The sequence below is a fragment of the Polypterus senegalus genome, chromosome 6 (assembly GCF_016835505.1).
Source record: "Polypterus senegalus isolate Bchr_013 chromosome 6, ASM1683550v1, whole genome shotgun sequence".
NCBI classification, from domain to species: domain Eukaryota; kingdom Metazoa; phylum Chordata; class Cladistia; order Polypteriformes; family Polypteridae; genus Polypterus; species Polypterus senegalus.
This window is the reverse complement of record NC_053159.1, coordinates 1,299,252-1,326,412: the sequence shown is the minus strand read 5'-3', so window position 1 is coordinate 1,326,412 and position 27,161 is coordinate 1,299,252. Positions and strand designations below refer to the sequence as shown.

Here is a 27,161-nt window from a genome sequence, read left to right as displayed (position 1 = left end):
TCGTGAGAAACAGCAACATGTCAGCTGAAGCCTCAAGCAGACGTCAGCTTCACAGAGACGTGCGGATGTGACCCTCAGCATCACAGCCACACACGCATTGTGAAGGGATAAGCAAAAATAAAAATAAGAAGCACGTCTAGTGGTCGACCCGCGTGCCCACTGTTGGCATCATTATCAGCTAACTCACAAAGAGTGGGTGGCACACATCACCAGCACCAAAGTAAAGTTCTTTGACTTCACACAAGTGTCAGATGACTAAAGAGCGAGCAAGCGAGCGAGTGCGCGCTGGTAAAGATGTGCACCAGTATGCCAGGCCAGACCCCCACAGACAGAGAGCTGATCACGTGTGTTGGTCTCCCTCGGTCATTTTGATGTGCAGAAAGCCGCAGGTTTCATCAAGAACTGGATGAGTGAGTTTGAATTGGTGACAAGGACGAGGTTGGAGTGAAGCCCCCTCTGGGAGTATCAGGACCACTCGCGCACACTCAGGGACAACGGACAGAAAGGTGCCGACACATGGGAAGAACGTGCCAACTTCACACAGGATTTCAAACCTGAGGCATTGGCACCACATGAAACACGACGAGGTGTAGGCTGACAGGATGTTAGGCCACAGCGCCCCCATGTGTAGAGGCAGGACGATCACCCTCGAGCTGGGGTGCCATGTGCAGGTTGGTATTTTTTTACAATTAAAGACAGCGCCCGCAGGACAAGAGAGAGTCCAGAGGAGAACAACTAAGCTGACTGAGCGTCATGGAGCGCAAACACCGAGGCGAGACTGAAAGAGCCGAACCTTTACAGCTTCAGTAGACGGGAAACGAAGTGTGAGCTTAATAATAAGAATAAGAAGAATGATAATAATAAGGATAATAAGAATATGAATAATAATAATAAGAAGAAGAAGAAGAAGAAGAATAAGAATAATGAGAATAAGAATAATAAGAATAAGAATAATAAGAATAATGATAATAATAATAATAATACAAACCGGATTCCAAAAAAGTTAGGACACTAAACAAATTGTGAATAAAAACTGAATGCAATGATGTGGAGATGGCAAACGTCAATATTTTATTTGTAATAGAACGTAGATGACAGATCAAACGTTTAATCCGAGTAAATGTATCATTTTAAAGGAAAAATATGTTGATTCAAAATTTCACGGTGTCAACAAATCCCAAAAAAGTTGGGACAAGTAGCAATAAGAGGCTGGAAAAAGTAAATTTGAGCATAACGAAGAGCTGGAAGACCAATAAACACTAATTAGGTCAATTGGCAACATGATTGGGTATAAAAAGAGCTTCTCAGAGTGGCAGTGTCTCTCAGAAGCCAAGATGGGTAGAGGATCACCAATTCCCACAATGTTGCGCAGAAAGATAGTGGAGCAATATCAGAAAGGTGTTACCCAGCGAAAAATTGCAAAGACTTTGCATCTATCATCATCAACTGTGCATAACATCATCCAAGATTCAGAGAATCTGGAACAATCTCTGTGCGTAAGGGTCAAGGCCGTAAAACCATACTGGATGCCCGTGATCTCCGGGCCCATAAACGACACTGCACCACAAACAGGAATGCTACTGTAAAGGAAATCACAGAATGGGCTCAGGAATACTTCCAGAAACCATTGTCAGTGAACACAATCCACCGTGCCATCCGCCGTTGCCAGCTGAAACTCTACAGTGCAAAGAAGAAGCCATTTCTAAGCAAGATCCACAAGCTCAGGCGTTGTCACTGGGCCAGGGATCATTTAAAATGGAGTGTGGCAAAATGGAAGACTGTTCTGTGGTCAGACGAGTCACGATTCAAGTTCTTTTGGAAATCTGGGACGCCATGTCATCCGGACCAAAGAGGACAAGGACAACCCAAGTTGTTATCAACGCTCAGTTCAGAAGCCTGCATCTCTGATGGTATGGGGTTGCATGAGTGCGTGTGGCATGGGCAGCTTGCATGTCTGGAAAGGCACCATCAATGCAGAAAAATATATTCAGGTTCTAGAACAACATATGCTCCCATCCAGACGTCATCTCTTTCAGGGAAGACCCTGCATTTTTCAACAAGATAATGCCAGACCACATTCTGCATCAATCACAACATCATGGCTGCGTAGGAGAAGGATCCGGTACTGAAATGGCCAGTCTGCAGTCCAGATCTTTCACCTACAGAGAACATTTGGCGCATCATAAAGAGGAAGGTGCGACAAAGAAGGCCCAAGACGACTGAACAGTTAGAGGCCTGTATTAGACAAGAATGGGAGAGCATTCCTATTTCTAAACTTGAGAAACTGGTCTCCTCGGTCCCCAGACGTCTGTTGAGTGTTGTAAGAAGAAGGGGAGATGCCACACAGTGGTGAAAATGGCCTTGTCCCAACTTTTTGGGATTTGTTGACACCATGAAATTCTGAATCAACATATTTTTCCCTTAAAATGATACATTTTCTCAGTTTAAACTTTTGTTCCGTGATTTATGTTCTATTCTGAATAAAATATTAGAAGTTGGCACCTCCACATCATTGCATTCAGTTTTTATTCACGATTTGTAGAGTGTCCCAACTTTTTTGGAATCCGGTTTGTAATGATAATGATAATAATAATAATAATAATAATAATAATGATAATAGTAATAATAAGAAGAATTCTTTGCATTTCTATGGCGCTCTTCTCACTACTCAAAGTGCTCACCAATTGCAGCTCAAGGGCCCAACAGAGCTGAGTCCCTTTTGGAATTTATGGGATTCGAACTGTCAGTGCAGATCTCCAGCCTCAGAGCCACCACATAGTAGTATATAGCGCCCTGATGGGTGGACCAGTCAACCCGCTGGTGAGGCCTCCTCTAGAGTGTGTGTGTGTGTGTGTGTGTCTGTCCGCACAAAAAGGACACAGCAGGGCCAGAAGACGTCCAGAGAAGAGCAACGCGGCCGATTAGAGCAGCGAGGAGAGACGGAGACTAAGAGGCGACCTGGCACTTACTGTACCGAGGGAATTCGCACCGTGGGCCCTGCCTGGCATCTTTCTTCTGAAAGAACTCGGGCACACAGATGGAAACTTGTTAGGAAGAAATTTCACTCAAACATTCCAAAGATTTTCTGTACACGGAAGTGACCAAGCAGTGCGCTGGCCAGTCAACCTCGACTCGACGTCGTATCAGAGAAGTTCGGCCTGGACGGCCTGCTGTGGCTAATGAGGTAGAAAAGCAGCTGAGGGCGGCCGCAGTGATACTCACCCCAAAGCAGGAGTAGATGGCTGACACAAACATTACTGTTGCCAGGATGAGGAAACACGTCACGTAAAAACTGATCATCAGAGTGGAGCTGCGAATGTGAAAAAACATACAAAGTAAGGACTGACGGCCGACTGACGGCCCTTCATAAGCTACCCACACATCCATCCATTTTCTAACTTGCAGGCGTCTATGTTGGCAGCACTGAATACCAAAGTTTGAATGTTGCACCAGTCCACCACAGGGCACAAACATTGAGGGCCATCCATTAAACTGTCCATCCTCAGTACGTGGGATGAGAAGTCACACGGGCACTCGGTACAAGTAGTGCCCAGGCCAGGATTTGGACCCCAGACAAGTGGGTTAATGAGGCCAGCGGCACTAACCACTAATATCCAGTTTAGGATGTGTGGTATACTGGTACTGGGAAAATACAAATTTTACAATGGTTTTGGAATTTTTGGTACCAGAAGTAAACGTCGGCTTAAATCCCAGTTTCTCCGCCATGACACTCGCTACTGTAGATATGGACTTGAAATGAAACCACAGGCTTCCAGAAGATCGAGACTTCATGGGGGACCACCTCATTACTTCGACAGGTTCTGGACTTCACGGCTATCAAGAAGGAGGCGGTGCGATGGCGTGGCACACAATTGTGTGTGCAGCGTGCCAGGAGAGCCTGGAGTGAGACGGGTTTTGGAGTTATCTGTTATTTGGTACTGGTAGTGAGGTCTGAAAGCTGGCACTATAGTTAACATTTTAGTACCGCTTCACACAATCTCCAGTAACGCACTGGTTTAAAGATAACCAAACTGCATTTAGAAGTAAACGGGGCCTCCTGCCCAATGCACGAGGCATCAGCTGAGCTGGCAGACTGGCCCTGATGATGCTGAGGGCACAGATGGACAGACAGGATGATGACAGTCACATGCCTTTCTGGGAGACACCCAAGGAAAAACATCAAAAGAGCAATCAGTCCATCAAGAATGTTAAAAATGGATCACCTAACGTGGCAAGAGTGCCAACGGGCTCACCAGGCTCTCAGAACACATGGCAGAGGGACGAGTATAAGGAGAAGACAAAGTAGCAATACAACGGACAGAACACAGAGCCCAGTTCCATAATGTGTGCTTTTATCGTACGGGAAAGAGTCAATTCAGACAAAGCTTAACTTCTCCACATTCTCACCCGGGCTCTGCCCAAAATGCAAGCCCGGCACTGGTTGTTCTCATTCTCCGAGACTGAGGGGTGTGAGAATCCCAGCAGGCACACAGCCACTCAGGTCACATGACCTGTCCATTAAAGTGTCACCTGATTGGCTGCCTGGAGGAGCGGGGGCCTAACAGAGTGGCCTGCATGTCCCCTTCCTGTCACACACTGTTTATCCTCCCCCCCGCTGTCCCTAACTTACAACAAGAAGACATAAAAAGATAAAAACACACACTTACCGTGGAACAATAATGACCTGGATGAAGCAGATAAAGAGGAAGACGAGTGAAGCACAAGCCACATAAGCCCCGAACCTGTCGTCCACTTGCTTGGAATACTGCAAAGGTAACACAAATATTATTATTAATAAATAATTAAATAAATAAATAAATACCACCGCCACACATAAACAATGGAAACAGCTGGTAACCAACTTCTCTAAAGGGTTAAGCCCTTTGTCACCCGCAGTTTGACTTTAAGTGTCAATAACCCTTCAGTGACACCGGGTCACCTTTCCAATTCCGGCAGTCAGCGCTGGCATTCTGGACGCCACTTTCTGTCACATTTAGACCCCCAAATCAGATGGCGTAAGAAAATGAAAAGGAGAGTCACACTCCTGAACAGGCTGGTGCCCAGGCAGCCACGCTGGCACTTCTCTGCTCTTCTACGCCCGCCTCAGCTCTGCATGCAGGTGGTGCCCTCGGTGATTTGTGCCACCCTACTGTTTGTCCACAGTGTCTGAGATGTTGCTGTGGCCATTTTTTGTGAGAGTTACTGGGGCCCCAGATGTGTGTGGCAGTGAAGGCCTTGGTCCCATGATGAGGACAGTGACGGGCATACTGGGCGATGTGGTGCAAGTAGACAAAAAAAGAACAGATTCTTTACCCGACTGGTCAACTATACAAAAAGAAGAGGCCTGTTAAAATTTGAAGAGAAAGCCCATCACCCTGAAGTAAAGAAGATGGCGGCTTTGCTTCCTGGTGCTCAGCCCTGCTCTCTGCGTAATCCAGTCGAATTTTATAGAAATCTCCAAATGAGCCTCTCCTTTAACTGGCCGCAGGTTATCGACATCGAAAAGAAATCGAGGCGAGAGCGGCAGAGTCGTCGTGCTCCTCCTTCAGAGAGGCTTTAGGCGGCGCCCCTGCTGTACACTCATACAGGTACCACGTCTGGCTCATTCTTGGTCTCCCTACCTTTTTTTCCAAATCCGGTTCCCTGAATGTCAGCAGAAACTTCTTGACGTGCTCTGAGCGCAAACGGTCAATGCTCCTGGCGTCGATGGCCCGACCAAGAAACTCGTCCACCTCGTCTTCCGGGTTCATATTTTCTTGAGTGTTTCTGAAGATGAAGTGCCTGGAAAACAACACAAGGAGGCTCCGGTTTATAAACTGTGGGGGTCTGGCATCTCACACACACACACACACACGCACACACACACGACAGGTGCTGATAACGCAGGCTGACCGGCTGGCTGCTCTTCACTGTTGCCCTGCAGATTTGTTTCAAACTACCTAAGGGTATCAGCTGGACACGTCACGTCACGTCACGTCATCCTTAACCTGCATAATCCAGACCAGGGTCACCTGGGTGGGGGTGACGGGGCTAAGGCTGGGCGGGGCCTGTCGCAGATATCATCTGACTGAGCAACCAGATGGCTTGGAGAGGCCGGACACACACACACAGACACATACATACAGACAGACAGACAGACATACAGACAGACAGCCACACACACATACATACAGACAGACAGACAGACACACAGACAGTCAGACACATACAGACAGACAGACACACAGACAGCCAAACAGACAGCCACACACACAGACACATACAGACAGACAGACACATACAGACAGACAGACACACAAACACACAGCCACAAACACAGACAGACAGACAGACAGACAGCATTTTATTATACAGCAGGTAAACACACAAGGGTCCTACTGAGACTTAAGATGCCTGTCACTTCAAATCCAGTTCTGAACCAGTTAAATGAAGGCTGGCACCAGTCTTTCCCGACACGCATTTGAAATCACCCGACATCGGGCGCTAATTCATGAAAGGACGGTGACAGGCAGGAGACGTTTTGTTTAAATTGTGCCCAACAAGCAGAGGGCCGAGTTGAGGGCCCACAGAAGAGCAGGCCGGCTGTGCCCAGCACAGCTAAGCAGATACAAGTCAGGTGATGTCGCGTAACGCTTCAGTCTCGATGTGACGGATACTCTTAATAGGTCACAAAAAGTCATGAGAGGGCCGGACACCGAGTCGTGTCCAGCTGGTCATGCTGTTACAATTACTCTGCCCAGGTAGGTACACAGAAAAGGAAAGAGAAGATCATCACATAAATGGTCATTTTGTCACTAAAAACCCAAATCCAAAGCACTAAACTCAAATCATAGCCTCATTTTTGTAGCAAAGACTCGACAACTCAAAGGTTTTTAATTTGAATCCACAATCTCGGACAACTACAAGTCCCCTGAACGTTTTTTTCATTGCACTGCACACTTCCTGTCACCCGACTACAGCAGCAACATGGCAATGATCAACAAACAGCCGCCAAGATGGTGGCACCCATCAAAATAACGTAATGCTGCAGGAGAACATAAAAAAAATACAAAAAACAAATCACCAACCCTGAAACGAAAAAGCATTGGAGTCCAAGTAGTCGCAATCCTCTAAAAGTCTGAAAAGTGTTTCAAATGGAACACCAGCCATCCATCCATTAATTATCCAACCCGCTGTATCCTAACTACAGGGTCACGGGGGTCTGCTGAAGCCAATCCCGGCCAACACAGGGCGCAAGGCAGGAAACAAACCCCGGGCAGTGTGCCAACCCACCACAGGGCACACACACACACCCACCAAGCACACACCAGTGACAATTTAGGATCGCCAGTACACCCCACCTGCATGTCTCTGGACTGTGAGAGGAAACCCACGCAGACACGGGGAGAACATGCAAACTCCACGCAGGGAGGACCAGGGAAGCGAACCCAGACGGGTCTCCTAACTGCGAGGCAGCAGCGCCACCTACTGCGCCACCATGCCGCCCTGGAACATCATCAGAGCAATAATAAATGATGACTGATGGCAGTCATGAACACATACGACCACAATGAAAACGGCAGAGTTTCAGGGTCCAACTCTCACGACTCTTACTGGGTAAGCACCAGCCTTAGTCGGCCAACAAAACTGCGCTGTACTGCTGGGAAAAACAGAAAGTCATGTGCGGAGAAGAGGAATCCAGAGCAAACGTCACCATGAGCTCAGCCAGACGCGAGGTACAAGTGGCTTCACAAGCTCAAGATGGTAAAGAAACGGGCAGCAGGAGCCACACGCTGCTATCGACCTCCTCATGAAGGAGGACTGCAATCAGACGTCAAAAATCCAAAAGGGCATGAGGCAAAAGTGAGTTGTTGTGCCACAAAAGAAATAATTGGCATGTCACAAGGGCACGTCAGGGATCAGCCGACAAGCCTGAACTTAAATACTCGCCATGAGCGATGCCAAGAACTCTTTACATCCAAACCAACATCAAAGGCAATTTGTTCACCAGAGATGATCACAAGAGAAATTTGTTTTCCATGAGGCAATCATGGATGCCAAGTGACATGACACACTGGCTTTTAAAGCGGCCCACTTGTGACATCACAGTGCACAACGACTGGGAACCGTAACAGGATGTCACGTGCTATTAAAAAATCTCCAAAATGGCGGCAAGACTGAAAATCTTCCAAAAAGCCCCACGAAGGTTCCGTTTCCTGACTGGTCACATGAGGGGGCTGACAAGCACTGCGGTACGGAGCCAGTCATTCCCATCATGCACTGCACACAGCCCTGGCGCTGAGCTCGCCGCCTTCATTTCATGCCCTGCTCACATTTGGCTTTTCCTTTTGTCATTCATTTTTAACTCTTTCATGCCTACTTTACCGATGCCAATCGTCACTTGGCTTTAACTGTTTAGTCAGGGCATCTTGGGTGGTCCACTCAGTGATTTTTATGTTGGCACTCATTGTTCACACATTTTTCTGTCTTGTGTGTCTTGTGATAATGAAAGAGTATGAAATTAAATAAAGACGGACCTGCTGACCGACCTTCACCCAGCCTCGGGACCGACATGGCCAGCTGTTTTAAACTCAGCCCTGCGCGCGCCACTTCGGCGGGCATCACTGGCTTTTGCTGTTTCTTTCTAGGTGGAATTAAACAGTTAACACGTTCTGCCTCCACATAAAAACCCTGGCAGCTTCGTCTTCATCATAAAGATAAATAAACCCGTTCGATACTCGAGAACAGCTACTTACTTGTCCTTCGGATCTTCAAATCCCTGCAGAAAAAAAAAAAGAGAGTCAGAAAAAGAGGACAATTAGGAAAAAAAAAAAAAAGAAAAAGACAAAAGCTGACATCACTGAAAGTGTGACAAAGGGCATCCGACAAGCCCGTCCTGTTCGCTTATTTTCAGACTCTAATGCCACCCAGCCTGCCTCTGTCTTGTTGGTGTGCGGCTCACTCTGACCTGGGCGTCCGCCCCATGATGGAGGGCAGGGTGGGCTCACACTGTGCCACGGGGCTGGACGACAGACGGAGTTTAAAAGGCCGCTGCGTTGTGTTCACCTCAAACCTCAGTAAGGCCTACTGAGTCACACAAGGACACAAACAAGCAATGCCACCCTGAGTGGAGAGGGGGCGCTCTTGCTAACACCATCTTCCTTGACTCCTGCACTGACTCCATCTCCTCTTCCTCCATCTGCGAGGCTCCTAGAAGGACGGACAGGTCACCAGAAGTGGGCACTCATTCCACAGATCTCGCGTCCAGGCTTGTGCCACTAGTTTTGTACCCTCGTGTTCTTTTGCATTTGATCTCAGGCACCAGATAACTGATGTTATTTGTAAATACCCGCTGCCTGCCCATCGCCCTAAACGCAGATCATTTGCTTACTGGTGTCACCAGTGGAGGAGCAGAAGAAATGACATTGACAGCAGGGGTAAGGGCACATCGGGCAAACGGATTTGTGTTTTCTTTTGTTTGTCATGTTGCTGGTGAGAGGTGACATGTGGCACGTTGGTTAGCCACGTCGTTAAGACCCTCCCTGGACTGAAGTGACAATTTGACTTTTCTTCACGTGTCACATTAGATGTGTGTGCGTTAAGCTAACTCCCCAAGTCCATGAATGAATGTCACGTGAGACTGGCCAAAAGGCCCCCAATCATTCAGGAGTCCGTCAGATCACGTGATGTATGCCAGCCTGGCAGTCCTGGTGTGGGTGGGAGGGCACCTGATCTCTCGACATGCACACCAGTCTCAAAGGACACCTGGACTGAAATGAAAAGGCAAGGCAAGACGCTTCATTAAACCGCCAAGCCGATCTGATCCCGAGCCTCCACCCTCTCAAGGCTGCATGGCGTAAAAACGAACAAAGAGCCACGTGCCACCGGGCCGGCTTAGCCTTAATTAAATTTACTGTTTTATAATTTGCACTTCAAATCACAGGGCAGGAAAAATCAGAGGCCCAGAGCAAGTTAAAGCAGGCGCTAATGGTAATTTCATGCTCGCTGATTAAAATCCCTAATGATGTCACACGAGTTATCCAACATCACTTAATTGTGTGGCCCCCACGTCAAACGGCGTGCAACTCCACCGAGAGAAGACGGCAAATCAGGCCGCTAAAAATGACATAAACATGAAAACAGAGGGCCTCAGTGTCGCCTGGCAGGAAGGCTGAGGGAGTCCCACAGAGGTGACCTGTGACATGAGGGGGCACAACTGATTAGCATATGGACTAACCAATCAGACGGCTGATATTCAAAAGTCAAACAAATGGTGGCTACTACTTTTTCCCACCTGGACTGTGTGTGCCCCCTGAGAGTATCCTCCACGTTTAGCTGCCCTTATTGAGACGTGTAAAGCAGAGACGCGTCATTCGACCGATCGAGTTTAACAAAATGGCCGTTCACATTTACACTCGTGTCTCTCATCCCTCCATCTTGGGTGCTCTGGGACGTGCGCTCATTCTACACCCACTGTGCTTACAGGTAAAGGTGAGCCCACCTGGGAGTCTAGAGGGGAGACAAAGACAGAGAGCCAATGGCGGGGGCTCAGATCTGCTGTACCTCAAAACTGAAGCAAGTTGAGGCCACAATAGTGTCAGATTGTGACACACGGAGCAAACCAAAGAAGCTCGTGGCCATCGCGTGAAACACACCTGAGCAGCAGGACGAGGTGCAGAGGAACAGATGAGCCAATCACAGCCCTGAAAACATCCTACAAAGAGCCTGACTGGTATAAAATGTCAGCCGAAAGAGGCCAAGCCAATCGGAGCCTTGTGTCCCCCCAGTGTGTGCGGGCAGCCCCTCTTAATCCGAGTCCCGAGTTTCTCGATGTTTCCAATGGCGATGCCTTCCCGGGTCAGCCATTTGTTTTTTACGTTCTTCAGCTGCTTATCCCACATTGCATAAGACTCAATACTCCGATAAAGACGTCCAGCACACCGTAATCTGGAGACGATTCACTTTTGTAGGAAATAAGCGAATGAGCTAAAACAAGAACGTCGGCCTACTTACCATCCTCTTCATTTCCTTGGACACCTGGTGAGAGCTAAGATGGTTGTAGAAGGGCCGGTCGGAGCACCAGTGGGAGGTGTTGTGAGTGATGGAGTTGGTGCGCTGCCTGTTGATCTTGGCAATGGCCGCCTTCTCTTCTTTCTGCAATACAAAGCAGCAGAGGCTTCAGTGGCGAGACGTGAGATGAGCGGCGAAACAAAGCACCAGGCCTCACTCGGCCACAGCCACGTCCACCATGTGGGACCCTCGGCAGGTCTGGGCTCACATTCAGGAAAGATGGAAGCCACAAAGACGTTTAGAGTCACAGTCTGTCTGTACCAGTCCTGGGTGACGTGCCACTTCACCACAGGGCCCAATGTCAAACTGGCTAACAACCTAAGGAAACGTCACCAACGAAACAGGAAACAAAATGAGCCCACGGGCTGATGGTCAGAACTCCCTTTACCTCCCGAAGACCACCTCAGGCTTTCAATGAGGCCTGACCCCTAAGTCAACTAGCAGGCTCCTGGCCTGTACCGACCGGTCCGACAATTCAATTCAAAACCGGAAAAAGAGAATCCGAGAAACTCCAATCCACGACGACAACGACAAGGTGCCTGTCTTTATATTGTCCTTTGTTATTAACACATATATTAAAAATGAGGCCTAGAAAACAAAGGACTCAAGCAGCAGGCTTACGGCCTGCGCACATCCAGCGAGAAGAGTAACGGCTTCGAAATTCACAACAATCACAAAATCGTGTGCCTTATACTTTATAGATTTATTCATAAATTAGCAAAAATGACCAGGAAAGGAAAACCTTAAATGGCAAACCAAGGTGAGCAGAACTAGTCGAGAGTCCAAACACTCGTCAACCTGGGGGTGGGCTTATCGACGTCGGGGTCCCTAACGTTAATCACTACATTGGGGTTTAAATTTGAAAGGTGCCGCGGTTAGACTGGCCTGCCCTGAACGTAAGGCTTGTGGGAGAGGGGCGGGGTACACCGGGGTCCCTGATCTTAAATTTAGACCCTGGTGTATTTTATTAGAAGCCCCTAATTTTAATGGACCTTTGAATCCCCAGTTTTAGATTTGAACCCTAATTTTATAGCCCTGATATACAGTATAGTAGTGGAGGCCCTTTTAATACTTTTCTTATTACCTTATTTTGTTTGCATTTTTAGACCCGTTTATACATTTTGGAGAACGATGGCTTTTAACTTTTTATTTTGTAATTATAACAACAATCCAAAGTTCATACCAAAGAATTCAAAAAGAACTTAAGGAATCTCAAAACCCAAAAAGAGAGGCGACAGCCACCATGTGACACGGTGGGGCGGGGCCTTCAGCTACAGTGCCAAGTGGTCCTGCCCCCTTAGGCTCAACACTCATAGCTAAAGGTACGAGTCCATGCAGAAGTAACATTAGCCAATAATATAAAATGACCAAACAAATCAAAACACGATTCACAAACGAAGGCCACGTGATCATCAATATGAGAACAAAGCAAAGAGACCCGTGCCGGGGTGAGGCCTTTGACTGGTGGGGTCTCCACAGTTTGACATTTTGGATAAGTCATACCAGGAGGTGTTACTTCTATGAGACACAGTTGTGCTGTGGCAGGGGGGTACTATATGGAGTAGAACTGGCCAAGCTCAAGGTTTCAGGCCCAGTAGTTTGTGTGTACCCGCGGGTTGATGGGTCCTGATGTCGATTTCAGGCCCAGTAGTTTGTGTGTACCCGCGGGTTGATGGGTCCTGATGTCGATTTCAGGCCCAGTAGTTTGTGTGTACCCGCGGGTTGTTGATGTCACAGCTGTTTCTTCTTCTTCCCGTCATGTAATTGGCCTTTGCAATTTGCTTCACGCTCAGCAGACATCACTGCTCTTCTTTTATCGTCTCTGCCATGTCACCTTCTTTTTTAGTTTGCAATAAGAAAGATGTGAACTCTGATGACTTTACCGAGGTTCCCACCCGTGGGTATCAGATCATAAACTTCTGATCAAGACAAAGAGACCAAGGTTCCCACCTCAGTGATTTGTGAGTAACCACAGACAAAGCCCTTAGCAGTTTAGATAAAAAGAACAAGAACATCAAAGGCAGGCTCAGCAGGTCCAGCCTCAGCATGAAGCCCTCAGTGACCCCACCAGTCTGAGGTCACATGCCATACGTGTAAAGCGGCGTAATGGAAGGTGCGAGCGTTTGCAGGCAGGCGTCCAAAAGGAATTTTGAACACAACACAACGTAATCTAAAATAACGTCGTGTTCTCAGCAAGCGGCGTGGGACGACGGTCAGAACACGAAATGAAAACCGACAGGCTGACTGCGCTGCAGATGACGTGCGATGCTTCAGGTATTAATACGGTGGTACCTCGGTGTACGTCCTTAATCCGGTCCTGATCCTCGGACTTTTGCCAAACAGGACGGACACCAAATGACTTTTTCCCATAAGAAATAAAGGGTAAAGGATTAATCCATTCCCGTAGAAAACAAATCCTATTGTTATTGGCATATTATACATTGGTGGGTTGTATTAGATAATTTAAACACGGCTTAATACTAAAATACAAAAGCAATCAGATGAAATAAATGAAAAGGTAACCTCATTTTACTTTTTAATAACGTCTTTGTTGTTCACAATCGTAGATACCGTCGTTCTCGGCATACGGTGTGCAGCAGCCAAGTCCCGGATACGCGTGCCACCTTCATACTTTTCAACAATCAATTCAAATTTACATAAAAAAACACAAAATCACGTGAAAATTCACAGAGTTATCGTGCGGGTTGTTCACTGAATGCCATCAACTGGCGTACTGACGACGCTCGTGGGCACTCGTGGCTTTACGCGTGCGAGTCGTATTCCAAAGCAGACGTATACCGAGGTACCACTGTGTTATTATCTCGCGTATAACCGAACCGTGACTGTCAAATTCTCAAATCTGGAGGGGTGACAGATTAGAGTGTTTTTACAAACTGGCATTAACACAACAGAATCAGTAAGAACACAAAAGACGAATCCACTAAAAGTAGAACAGTCGCCCCAAGGATGAAGACGGTATGAAGATACAGAGAGCAGGTGACGTGTAACACGTTTAAGAGGAACAGCAAAACGGCGGCCAACTGGATGCACGTGGGTATGTAAGGCGGCATTTGAGACGACATCCAGTGCTCCAGTGCTGTGACGAGGCCATCGCCCATAAAGGACCCCACGAGCACATCACGTACAACTGACAGAAGGCGCCCACATATTTACGATCGGCAGATTTTGTGCCACGTTTTCTAAGACGCTTTAGTTAAGACAGACGAGCGTGAGGAACACCAGCAGCGACGTCGGCAGCCAATTGCAGCGACTTGATGGCGGCTCGTGGCACTCGTCACTCTGCCATGACACCGTTTGCCTCAACTCTGGCCCCCTTTAAAAGACAAAGACAAAGCGCAGGCGTCTCCTCGTAAAGAAAGGAAATGAAAACTAAGAAGTGAAACGAGGCGGAGGGCCCCCTGCACGTGGACGAGATGCAGATCTGTTTTCGCGAGGCCAGTTTAGGCTGGAAGGCGTTTGTGGCCCCCATTTAATCTTTTTTATTTCAAACAGACAGACTGGAGACGTCCATTACCAGACAAACACATCGGGAGATTTAACACAGATGGCCTCTTCCGTGCGGGATTTCCCTGCAAGTCCCTTCCTTTATAAAAGATCGTTCACCAAGGTCAGCCTATTATGGCGGCGTCCTGCACTTCAGTCTGGTTAAACAGAAGTGAAGCAAACGAATCCCTCCTGGCGTTCTTCATCGACAGCAAAATCATCTAAAATACAAACAACGAAAACAGCTAAGACAACGAAAACGAGTGCAAACCTGCTGAAGAGGCAAACGCCGCGCGTGTGGGTGCGACGCTCTGCCAGTCACCTTACATCACAGACAAGCTGGAGACTCGGTGGCTTTGCACTGAAGTGGCACCACACACTGCATGACGACTGAGCCAACTCAAGGGGGGCACTGCATACTCCTTTATGTACCCTCTACACAGCCGGAGGAGAGCCGTGAAGGACTACAAGGGGCAGAGCGCCTCAGCTCTCAGGCTCACCAAGTCTGTTGGTGCCATCTTCTTCTTTTTATCGTTCATCTCTTGTAATTGTACCGATTGTTTTATGTGAGACCCTCTGCAAGTTGTTTTTTGATATGTGATAAGTAAACAATATTATTATTGTCATCGATGCCCACTCACACTCCTCGCCAATGCCTGTGAGTTGGCACACGTTCTCCGTGTGGTCATTTTTAACTGACACCATCCGAGTGTGGGTTGACCGATATGCCCACATTCAAGGTATCTGCTTGCTTTTTCTGCCAGGTATTCACAATTGATGGTTGCCACAAAACTCGGACAGTCATCGTGTAAGAACTGAGTTTAGTGGAGACCTAATAAAAACACGAAGACGGATACGTCGTCTCCAGAGCTAGAAGTGCCCAGCCTAATGGGCACCGGCAGCAGTTCACACCACTATGGACAAGCTCGACGGACCGAAGAGAATCCTCTCGTTTCTAAAAGGTGCAACACAACGTTTCAAAAGCATATCATGGCTACCTGACGCTCTCCATGTTATTGTTACTGGCACAGTAAATCAAGTGCCAAGCAATGGCAGTTCTCACACTGGTACATCTACACATTTACATGGTGCCAGTGTAGAATTCCCAATTAAACTAAGCACATGGTGAGTGAGGAGAGCCCATGCACACATGTGGGCAAAGCATGTAACCTCCACACAGATGACGACTGAGATCTGCCCGTTCAAGGTGAGGTCCAAAGGAGATCATCTGGACTGCACCAGAGTGCCAATGCATCAAGGTGACGACCTGATGAAAAGTCACAAGTCTGTCCACAGGGCGAGTGCTGCCACTCTAGCTTAGGCTTACCCAGCACATCGGTGGTCCGCTGAATGGCCGTCTGGAATGTGGACGGCTCAGGGTGCGGATCTGAACTTTCCGTGTTCACATATCGGCTGGTCCGAGCGGACTTTTCTTGAACCATCTAACCACCAACTGTTACTTCAGCTGCCCTCCGGTACTCACATGCACTTTAGACATTTGAGGCGCTGCACTCTGATCCATCATCTTCTTCTTTTTATTATTTTACCTTCGCAAAAGGAGTTTAGGGTACAACAAGCGTAAAGACAAAACTTAACAAACAGCCTCCTGCTAGTCCAGACCACTAGTGGGAGTGCGCAGAACGGGCACCAGGCTGTGACCAGCAGGCAGTCTGTTTGGGTACAAATGGCCCTCCTTAGTCCTTAAACAACCTTAAGGATACCGCGCTCCGTGAGTGGCACCCCACTGATTTAGGGCAGGTGAACACAGGAGCCATGAGTGACTGATGCTGGCGAGTGGGCACTGTCACAGTCTGAGGGCTTACCTGGGGTAAGATGCAGAGTCCAGGGTCGACCAACGGTATCAATGCCTTTTCTCCGTCTTCGACAGACCACCAGAAGGAAAGCCCAGCTAAGACTCGTTACAACACGCCCTCCTGCGCACCTCATTTCCGCCGGAGATCCCATCCTGTCCTGACCTGCATAAACGCCGAGCACTCCATTGTCCAGGCAGCCGCTATTTTGGCTCGTTTTTTTAAGTTTACATACGGAGTGGACCCCCCAAATCTTTATCTGTCTTCTTTGTTTCTTTCACGACGCTGACAGGTCACGTTCGGGTGAATGGCCTGCTCTTGTCATGATTGTTCTAATGACCAAAGCCCACGGGCCAAACTACGAGTCAGCAGCACACATGCTAAAACACTGCAGTGGCACCCGTCAAATGTGACCAGACGACAAAGAGTGAGAGGCACGGTGCCAGAGCACGCTCCAAGGCCTGCGATTCATTTTTACTTGTTACCTGCCAATCACACGCCTGGCACACAGTGCTGCTCTGGGAGGGCATAGAGGCAAGCCGGACATGGCAGGGGAGCAGGGCACACGGACAGACAGTGAGGTGAGTATCTCAAAAATCAACTGGGTGTTAAGAGGGGGAATAGGCAGCAGGCATGTCCTGGGCACAGCGCTCCTTTTGAAGACACTGGCCGGGCGTCGTCCTTTACCGCCCTGCTCTTTCTTCATTTCTCTTTCACTTTGGCCTACGCTACAGTAAGAGTGAGTCGTCAACAAACACAACGCTAAAACGGACAAAGAAGGGAAACGGCGGACAGGGACACCGAGGCGTTCGAATGGCTTACCCGCTTCTGACTGCAGCCGACGATGAGGTACGTCTCGATGTTGTTCTCCTTTAGGTACGAGTTTCGCTCCCCTCCAAAGCCGGGCTCCACATCGTAATCTCCATTCAGGTAATTCAGGGTAGCTTTGGTTATGTGGATACGCCTGAAACAAAACACTCGGATGATTACTGACATTAAAAGTGAAACCGAGATGAAAAGATCGTCACTCGGCCTCTCACATTACGGGACGTCCCCAGTGGTTTTCAGTCACAGTTTTAACTGACATGATCTTAGCGAGTTGGAGCGGTTGTGGTGTGCGCTGATGGCGGCCAGTCTCATACCAGTGACTCAGTCCAACTGGTCGTCTTAAGTCATAGGGCGGCTCAACTGGAAGAACAATGCACTCGATGGGGCAACGAAGAACAAGCAATGCGGTGGTCTTGGAGCCGACGAGCACAAGGGAGGCCCGTCTGTCTGATGTCTCGTGTTTTACGTACCAGGATAGAACGAAAGGGCTCAACTGCTGTGCCTGTAAACCACTCGGCCCCGTCTGGCAGACACAGAGGAGAGCTGAAGATACTTTGGCCAGCAGCTGTCACGGAGTCGGGTAACTTGACATCTCCAAAGGCTGATCATTACATCGTGCAGAAGAGCAATCTGTTAGAAATGATCCTCAAACAGAGCAGCCTGCGCCGCTTCTCTGGACTTGCGCTTGATCGGCCTAATTGGAGAAGGAAAGGACGACATGACAGTCTGCAAAGGCTCAAGGAGAGGAAAGGCCTCTCTGCTCATTAAACGAAGACGAGTGCCGTCGCAGGCACCAGGACACCTGACAGCGAGCGTGCATTATTTAAGAAGCAAAGCAGATCTCGAGCTCTCTGGAGGAAACGCGCAGTGGAACATAAAAGGATGAAAGCAACTGGACTGAAATGCAAAAGAGCAAAGAAGTCTCCCGTTAGGAGGCCATTACGGGAAAATGAAACGGCCTTCCTGCATCTCGCTTATTTGTTTTGCCTCTGTAAAGTTGCCAGATTTCATTTATGGGAATAAGGATCTTTAATGAGGCCCGGACCGTGTCATTAATTTGATTCGATTTGCTTCAGCTTATCTGTCTGTTAGATGAAACGAGCCAGGAGTGCTGAACCTGTGAAAATCCCACTGAAGGCCTGCCAACGGCTGCACGCGCCTCGGCACTGGCAGAATCGGGACGGCGTCTTGCGCTCGTTATCAGAACCCAACGATCTGCCAGTTCTCGGAGTCTTAATGTCGACTGAGTTCTAATTGTCGATGATCCAAGTTAAAAATACAAGTCATGTGCAAGCACACCACGGGAATGCTGCCATGTAAGGAGGCAAAATCAAGCAAGGGAAGCACGCGGCGTCTGGCACTACTGTGGTGACTCGAGCCCCCTGCTCCCCGCGCAAAGCCTTCATCGGCATAGTCGTCAACTGACAGTCACGTAGCGTGATGGTCATATCGCTCAGCAGGCCACCATGATCGGCCAACGACCAATGAGCGCAAGGCATACAATGCGGCTGGAAGCAGAGAGGAAAGGCGATGGTGTCGGAGGACACAAACTGGACCGAGGCCCGTCTGGCTGACGAAAGCTGAACTCGCCTTCGTGCAGCTGCCACGACTGCCACACACAAAGGGTGACCGCTGGCTGTCCAAAGCTCTCCTGATACTTTACAATTCTCGCCAGGCAGTCGTGTAATCTGCCATCCTGTCCTTCACAGTTCACAGTTCCTTCACTCTCTTTTTTTATTGTCGTTTCTATTCACGTGAATGTGCTTTTCTTGTGGTTTTTGGCTTTATGTCATTGCTCTTTTTGATTGTGTATGTGCTTCAGTGTTATATGTCTTGTGTTGTATAGGTGGAGTCCGCCCCCCCATGACATCACTGCTGATGGACCGCCCCCTCCAACTTTATGTTCAGGCTGAGGCCTCCCCAGGTTTTGTGCTCGACATTTCTTTTGAAGTTCTGGTTATTGTGGAGTTTTGCTTCCGAGTTTTGGATAACAGATTGGACTTGTACGCCTCGGTTGTGTTTTCCGTGGCTTGAATTTCTTTGTTGTTTTTGACATTCTGAATGATTCTTTTCATGTTTTTAGGGTATTTCGGTGAGTCTTGTATGCGGTTTGTTCCTTTAATTGTGACATCACTGCTGCTGGCCCCGCCTTCGGACTTCATCTTGTGACCCAGCAGTGGAGCTCGGAGTCTCCTGGAGTTTACTGGGATGATGGTATTCCTGGTTAATTTGGATTCTTTCTTGCTCTGTGGGTTGACACTTGTTTGTCTTTTTTGCTCTTTTCAGTAATAAACACTTTAAAACGATTCTTCAGTGTCTTTGTGTCTACAAGCCAGAAGGTTGTGCTCACCTCTTCTCTTGAATGTTGTGAAATTTCAAAGCCAGCCCTCATTTTAGGGCCTGCGTAGGTCGAAGTCAGCAGGTAGCAGTTTGGAGACTTTTTCACCCCACTGGGGCAGCCAATGAAAGGTCCACTTTGAGGCCACTTTGGTCGAGCTGGAGGCCTCAAACCCCTTATCACCATGTTTGTCACTCTGACATGTCCATGGACAGCGGACGGCCTTGGAGACCACAAACCCTGCAGGGGCCATTGGTCATTCATTGCCACTTGAAGGCGCTCTAGACTGTCACTGAAGACCAAAGGGAGTTGACAGCCGGGCTGCAGATGACTGAGTGTTGTGACAGTGGGCCATTTTGGGGGAAATCCTGTATGTTAAATTTGGGGCCAGGCTGTCAGGGGTAAGGCCTGTTTCTAGGCACAGCAGTGACATCCTGGCCTGGGGTTCTGGTTATTTTGCAGAGTTTCCACCCTTTAAGCCATTTTGTGCTGTGCAATCTGACATCCTGAAGGCAACAAGATCTTTGAACTCATTTGACTTTTCTTCTGAAATGTGGCATTACCCAAAATGTATGATACTCTCAAACAGTGTGCCACACGAGGTGGCTGGGTGCACCATGAACATTTTGAAAGTCCATCCATCCATTTTCTAACCCCCTGAATCCAAATACTGGGTCACGGGGGTCTGCTGGAGCCAATCCCAGCCAACACAGGGCACAAGGCAGGAACCAATCCTGGGCAGGGTGCCAACCCACCGCAGGACACACACAAACACACCCACACACCAAGCACACACAAACGGGCCAATTTAGAATCACCAATCCACCTAACCTGCATGTCTTTGGATTGTGTAAGGAAACCCACGCAGACACGGGGAGAACATGCAAACTCCACGCTGGGAGGACCCGGGAAGCGAACCCGGGTCTCCTAACTGCGAGGCAGCAGCGCTACCACTGCGCCACCGTGCCACCCACATTTTGAAAGTAATGACCCAAAGCCTCACTTTTACATGGAGAGGAGTAGAGTCCAGCAGTGCTATCAGCACACGTTTCAGGTGACGGGGGACACTCTGTGACAAGAACAGGGTCTACGCGTCCCCGAAAATACAAAGGGTAGCTTTGCTAAAGGTGACGAGAGTTGTAGCGCCGAAAGTAAAATTGAGAAGTGGGCACAGAAAGGGTTAAACGAGGGTAATGAACAGATACGGGACGGGGGGGCTGGGAAGTTGAAATGGAGCCCCCCAGCAGTATCACAGATGGCAGCACTTATGTACACCCCAGCTTGGGGGGTGAAGGGTCCTTCAAGAAGCAGCTGGACGGAGAGTTCTTTAAAAGCCCCTCACTTGGGGCTCACCTGGGTGGGCAAGAGGAGCCTGAGTGACAAAAAGAAAGAGCAAGCAGCAGCACTGATGTGGTGACTGTGCCTCCTTAGGTGGGCCGGTCTCTAAGGCACTTACAGGGCCAGTAGGGTGGGCTACGTTTGGTGCCATTGATGTGATTTGTGCTTCTCTCTCTCTCTCTCTCTCCGCCATCCTCATCGCTCAGACTGCGTTCAGATGACTTAAAGGCTCGGCTTCACTCCTTCAGGGGGCACACGTGGCCGTCAGCCTTCTGGTGTCAGGAAGTGAACCCCGACTGCCTCATTTGGTTTTACAATAAAAATGAATGACACGCGGACATCGAAACGTCAACTGGCGCGACTCCACTTGAGGCCGTTTTACACGTGAAGCCTCGACGTAAACACAAATACAAACCACGGGTGACCAACTCGGTCGTGGAAAAAAAAAAAGAAGTTGATCCACAGTGACATTAATGTGCTGCACTCTGAAATATAAATATGTATTTATTATACATGAAATATAAATAAGCTAAATATTAAAGATTGTATAGTCGTCCAAATAGAAAGAAACAGACCTGCTGCGTCGGGACGAGTGACCACCAGCTACTTTCACATGCAATGCAATCCCTGTTAAGTACGTTTACATTTTACAAAATCTCGTAATCGAAGTCTAGTCAGTGAGCGAGACAAAGGCCACGGAGGACTGACAACCGGACCCCAGGGGGCCGTGTAGACGTGCAGACCAAAACCTGCAGGGGCCACTAGGAACTCAGGTGCAGGGCCATTACTGGCCACCAGAAGGAGCTCTAGAGGAGCCGCCACTGAGCCCAGAAGGGAGTCGATGGCCCGCCTGTAGAGGAGTGAGAGTGACGGAGTGCGACAGAACACAGCGTGCGTCTAACTCACGACCAGGACACCGTGACACACGAGCTGCTTGCTCCTGTGCGGGATACAAAACCGAAAGGAAATGTCAGAGCGCGCTGTGTGGGCCGACTCGGATTAGCTAGCGTCTTCCTCTTAATTAAATGGTCTGCCGGATTTGGTACCTCAACGTGTCCTGCTGCTTTACTCCAGCTCCCTACCGCGGGTCGTGTGCGTATAAAATAATATATGTAGATATTAGGTTTTCACAGTCCCAGTGGTGCAGCGGGGATAGGGCTGCTGCCTTATAGATAGATAGATAGATAGATAATGTGAAAGGTGCTATATAATAGATAGATAGATATGTGAAAGGCGCTATATAATAGATAGATAGATAATGTGAAAGGTGCTATATAATAGATAGATAGATATGTGAAAGGCGCTATATAATAGATAGATAGATAATGTGAAAGGTGCTATATAATAGATAGATAGATAGATAGATAGATAGATAGATAGATAGATAGATAGATAGATAGATAGATAGATATGTGAAAGGCAATATATAATAGATAGATAGATACTTTATTTATTATGTAGTACAGCCTTCACATCATGGGCCCTCCGTACGTGGAGTCTGCGTGTTCTCCTTGGACTCCACAGACATGCAGGTCAGGTGGACTGGAGTTGCAGTACTGGCCCGTGTGTGTGTGTGTCTGATGGACTGGCGCCCTTTCATACTTACCCTTCTGCCAGACACAGTCAACATGCACGTGCAGTAACGGGTACAAACTTCTTGCAGTGAGCGCACATCAAGGCTGCACACGAGAACACATACCCAGCTTTCCCTCCGGCTTCCATCTGATTGGCCAGGGTGACATCATTGGACCAAACATCAAACTGCCACTTGCGCAGGCCCAGGACGCCGCAGTGCACACGGCCGCTGTGAATCCCGACGCGCATGTTGACGTTCACGCCTGTCACCTCCCGCACGAGCCTGCAAAGCAGAAGGACAGAAATGAGGGCCCAGCGCCTCTCCATTCATCCTGACTCACAATGAGCACAATGACTGCTGCTGGGACATTCGATAAAATCAGAGTGCTGTCTTCACATACAAACTAAACTCATGTTGTTACTGAACAAAACTCACAATAAAAATTCATATTCTATAAAACATCTATTGGAGTTATATCATGGATGGCACACAGAACAGAAGACTCTTTGCGCACGCCAGCTGTGCCATAACTGGACTGGGCCCAACAAGTCAGATCTGACACTTTGTTGTCATCGAGCGCTGCGGTTTCCTTTTGAACTCCGCAGTGGTGAGACGCTAAGCGGTGAGAGATACTCAGATGGCTGCAGTTCCACATATTCAAATTATTTTTGTGAAAAGTAAATGTGAACTAAAATATGGCTAATAAGAAAACCCGAAGTGAAAGCGACGGCACCCTCACTTTCTACCCTCCTGTGCTCATATTTGGTGCTGCAGCCCCAAAGACGGTTTATGAGGTAATTCGTAGCTTGGGTCCATCTAAAGACCACCTACTACAGTCGTGACTCGCAGTCCTGAGTTCTGAGCATTTCTAATGATGCCCACTAGAGGGGGATATCACCATCAGACTCTGGCTAGTGAGGAGAGTCGAGCACCGAATGTTTATAACATAAAAAAACGATTCTTCACAAAGAAAGTATTCATCATAATGAAGCTCTGTGGAGCACAAACAATAAATGGAATTGCCTGTCACAAGATGGCAATACAAGACGAACAGAATCCCAAAAAAGAGGCTGAAAGCAAAGTCGAAACAATCCACAAAAAGCTCACGGCATAAAGAACTGACGCGGGCAGAGCGCATTGACAATGAGCCGCCAGCAACTGGGGGGCACCTCCTGGTGGTGATTGGCAGGTGGCCCCGCCTCACTTTTCAAAGCTCAGGGTGTCAGGGCTGGCCACCTTTCTGCCACTTTGTCACAGCCCTACACGATGCTTTTGTTTTTTCCACCGACTTGATTGTTGTGCACGCGTTTGCATTTCCACTCGTGTTTAATGTGCAGTCGCTGACCAAAGCGCTCCAGTACTGAATCGAGAGGACAATGAAGTAGCTTCTGTAATTAAGTTATGTAAAAAAAAAACACATGTCGGCAGTGACTCATTTTCAGAAATACGCAGTCATTCTATGCATAATTTAACAAGTGAGTAATAAAAAATACCTGAGGTGACAAATGACGGCACGGTGGCGCAGTGGTAGAGCTGCTGCCTCGCAGTAAGGAGACCCGTCCGGGTTCACTTCCTGGGTCCAAAGCCATGCAGGTTAGGGGCATTGGCGATCCTAAACTGTCCCTAGTGTGTGTTTGGTGTGCGTGCCCAGCAGTGGGCTGGCGCCCTGCCCGGAGTTTGTTCCTGCCTTGCGCCCTGTGTTGGCTGGGATTGGCTCCAGCAGACCCCCATATAGCGGGTTAGATAATGGATGGATGGATGGATGAGGTGACAAATTCAGTGTTTTGGTAATTACTGGTATTAATTTACCCCTAAAAATGGGGTTATGGCAAGGTGTGCCATCCATGTGCATTACAACACTGGAAAGATTTTGAGACAATCAGCCCCACAAAGCTCGCCAGTCGTCTCCTACTCAGTGTTAACGTTTGCATCGATTGGAATGCATGTAATTGCACTTTTCATTCCAGCAGATGGTGCATGCCAACCATTTGTAGTAATGACATGTCTGTGATGAGCCATCTGTTGGAATGACAAATGCAATGCGCATATCCCTGTGATATGCCACTCGGTATGGGATGTGTACAAGGCAGTGTTCATGCTTCTTCATCTGTTGTAATGATAGACACACACACACACACACCTGTCCTTTCAATAAGGTGGGTGTAGAAATGGAGGCACAAATACAAAGTGCCCTTATTTTTTAATAAAACACACAGGCTGTTTTTGAAATGGCCTCTTAGTTTTGTAATATGCTCTCCAACAATGGGCTGTGCACACAACACTAGTAGCAAGTATGCATTTCTTAATAAGATTAAAGACAAGCACCTTTGTCAAGTCTGAGGCACAAATATAAGAATATCATGGCCTGTCGGGGGGCTAACACGTGGAACACTGGGGGTCTTGGAGGAGTGAAGGGTGGGCACCACTGCTCTAACGGATCAATAACGATGTCTCTGAAAATAACCATCAAGGCGGCTAATTCTGAATAACTGGAACATTTGATTAGCATTATCTGACTCGTAAAATGACACAGAAAATCAATTCATATTAACAACAGAGAAACACACTCGACGCCAGGATGAATCGTCTCAAACCTGCGGGGCCACAGTCAGTCTCAGCTGCAGCTGGCACGAGGTGCCACTTTAGAGTCAATGGCTAAGCTGACCTGCGCGTCTTTCGGGCTGTTGGGGGACGAGCCACACAGACACGGGGAGACTCCACAGGGACAGCAACCAGGACACGGGATAGTAAAGTGACAGTGCTACCTACTGTGTCACCCCAATGAGCCTTCAGTGGAAGTCACTCTGGTCATAGCTGGGCAAACAGAGGGGTCTGCTGCACAGACTGTCGTCCAGTGAGTGGTCAGTCGAGCTCGGAGCTCTCGGGGCAGCAGGTGAAGATTAGCCAAGTGCCACCTGGGTCATGGTTTGTGATGTCATGTGACTCCGTGGAAACAATGACATTTTCCTACCCTGTAGTGAGTTGCCTGTCACGTGGAATCCATCTGCCTGCCCTCCATGTGCTGCACATCCTCAGCGGCCCCCTGCTTATTAAATGCCAACGCCATGCCCACTGTCAGCTCCTGTGATTTACATGATGATAGGCGAGTGTGTCACTGTTATTACTGGGGGTCGTGTCCTCTGAGACATGATGGGCATATGCCCGTCTTCCAGGTTGTTCTGGTGCCTTCTCCTGGGATTTCTTGGCCGCCTAAATTGAACATAAATCTTCTGGGTGCCTCGAGTGCCCTCACGGTGATCTTGAAAAGGCTCTCACCACGACTGCCACATTCAGGGCCGCTCAGATTTAAATGGTTGATCCCACCTGATCCCTTTGTGACTTTAATTAACCTCAATGTCCCTCTGGGTACAAAGCAGTGACGCCCGTGATGACGGCTCTCGTGACTCAGCACGTCTTCTGGCCACACCCTCTCTGTTCTCTCTGGCACTAAGGCCACCAGTCACCTCGTCGGTGCCAGCCTCACAGTGCAGACCAGGCACTGATCAGACTACAACAAAACGAGTGGCTTCTGCTTTGGCATTGAGGGCTGTCACGTGTCAGGCCTGTGGTGACATGGGGGCTTTTCAAAGCTGATTTACAGGTCGGTTCCAGTTTCCCATCAGGCAGATTGTGAACAGACTGAAAAGAGATGAATGGCCCAAGTGGGGCGAAGGCGTGGATTTTGTACAAACAAAGGTGGGTGCGCTGACTTCAGATTTTATATATGGCGCCTTCAGACCCCCTCACTATTTCACATCTTGTACTAAAATCCCTTCAATTCATTTTTTTCCCTCATCAAGTAACACTTGATACCCCAGAATGAAATTTTGGAACTTTCTTAAAAACTGAAATATCCTACTGACACATGGCACACGGACCCTTCACTTGACACTTCACTGAAGACCCTTTGGCAGCCATTCCAAGCTCCAGTCATCTTGGCTCCGACTCAGCAAGCTTCACACCCCCTGGATTTGGGGCTGGTCTGCCGTTGGTCTCTGCGGATCTTCTCAAGTTCGGTCTGGTTGGATGGAGACCATCGCTGGACTGCCATGTGTTTGAATGAGCTCTGGGTGGGCTACTCTCAGAGACGTCCCTAAGCCCCTCCTGTGTTGTCTTTGCTTTGTGAACCAGAGAGCCCTAAGCAGGGTCTCATTAAGGACATCTCTGCACTTTGTGCCATTCAGCTCTCCAATGACCCTGACAAGTCTGCCAGTCCCACCACACTTCACTGTTGGCATGGTATTGAGCAGTTGAGGTGGCAGTGGTGCCAGGCTTCTCCCCAACGTGACACTTAGAACTGAGGCCAGAGTTCAATCCGACTATCTTAGCGTTATGAACGCTGATGCCCTTTTCACGCTCTGACCGGTGGGCACATTTCCTTAAGATGATTGACTTTCCTTGAATAATTACAAATTAAAATCATAAAAATGTCATAATTGTGACGAGTCACACTGCCCCTCGCAACGGCAGTTTGCATCACAAGACCATTCATGTGAAAATCTGAACTGTGACGTCACGTAACCATCTGTAGTAGGAGACGTCCACGCCTCGGTAGCCATGGCGATGCCCACGTCTCAAACACGCCCCTCCAGAATTTTGGTCATGTGACAACAACAAGACAGCTTCGATTCTGCCATATGTTTGACTTATGGGCTGTCCACTGCGCTGTGGTTGGGCGTTTCAGGGGTGAAATCTGTGACCCGTCTGGCAGCCAACG

General features: G+C 48.4%; 1 protein-coding gene across 1 annotated transcript in view; it reads right to left on the bottom strand.

Annotated features, from left to right (window-relative positions):
- adcy5 (adenylate cyclase 5) overlaps window positions 1–27,161 on the bottom strand; it is a 136,698-nt gene that overhangs the window by 14,570 nt on the left and 94,967 nt on the right. The window contains exons 6-12 of the mRNA XM_039755216.1: window positions 22,568–22,726; window positions 17,187–17,328; window positions 10,993–11,133; window positions 8,736–8,758; window positions 5,622–5,781; window positions 4,668–4,765; window positions 3,223–3,310 (exon numbers count right to left, since the gene is read on the bottom strand). Of these exons, the coding sequence (XP_039611150.1) occupies window positions 3,223–3,310; window positions 4,668–4,765; window positions 5,622–5,781; window positions 8,736–8,758; window positions 10,993–11,133; window positions 17,187–17,328; window positions 22,568–22,726 (811 nt within the window). The remainder of the gene's footprint in view (window positions 1–3,222; window positions 3,311–4,667; window positions 4,766–5,621; window positions 5,782–8,735; window positions 8,759–10,992; window positions 11,134–17,186; window positions 17,329–22,567; window positions 22,727–27,161) is intronic.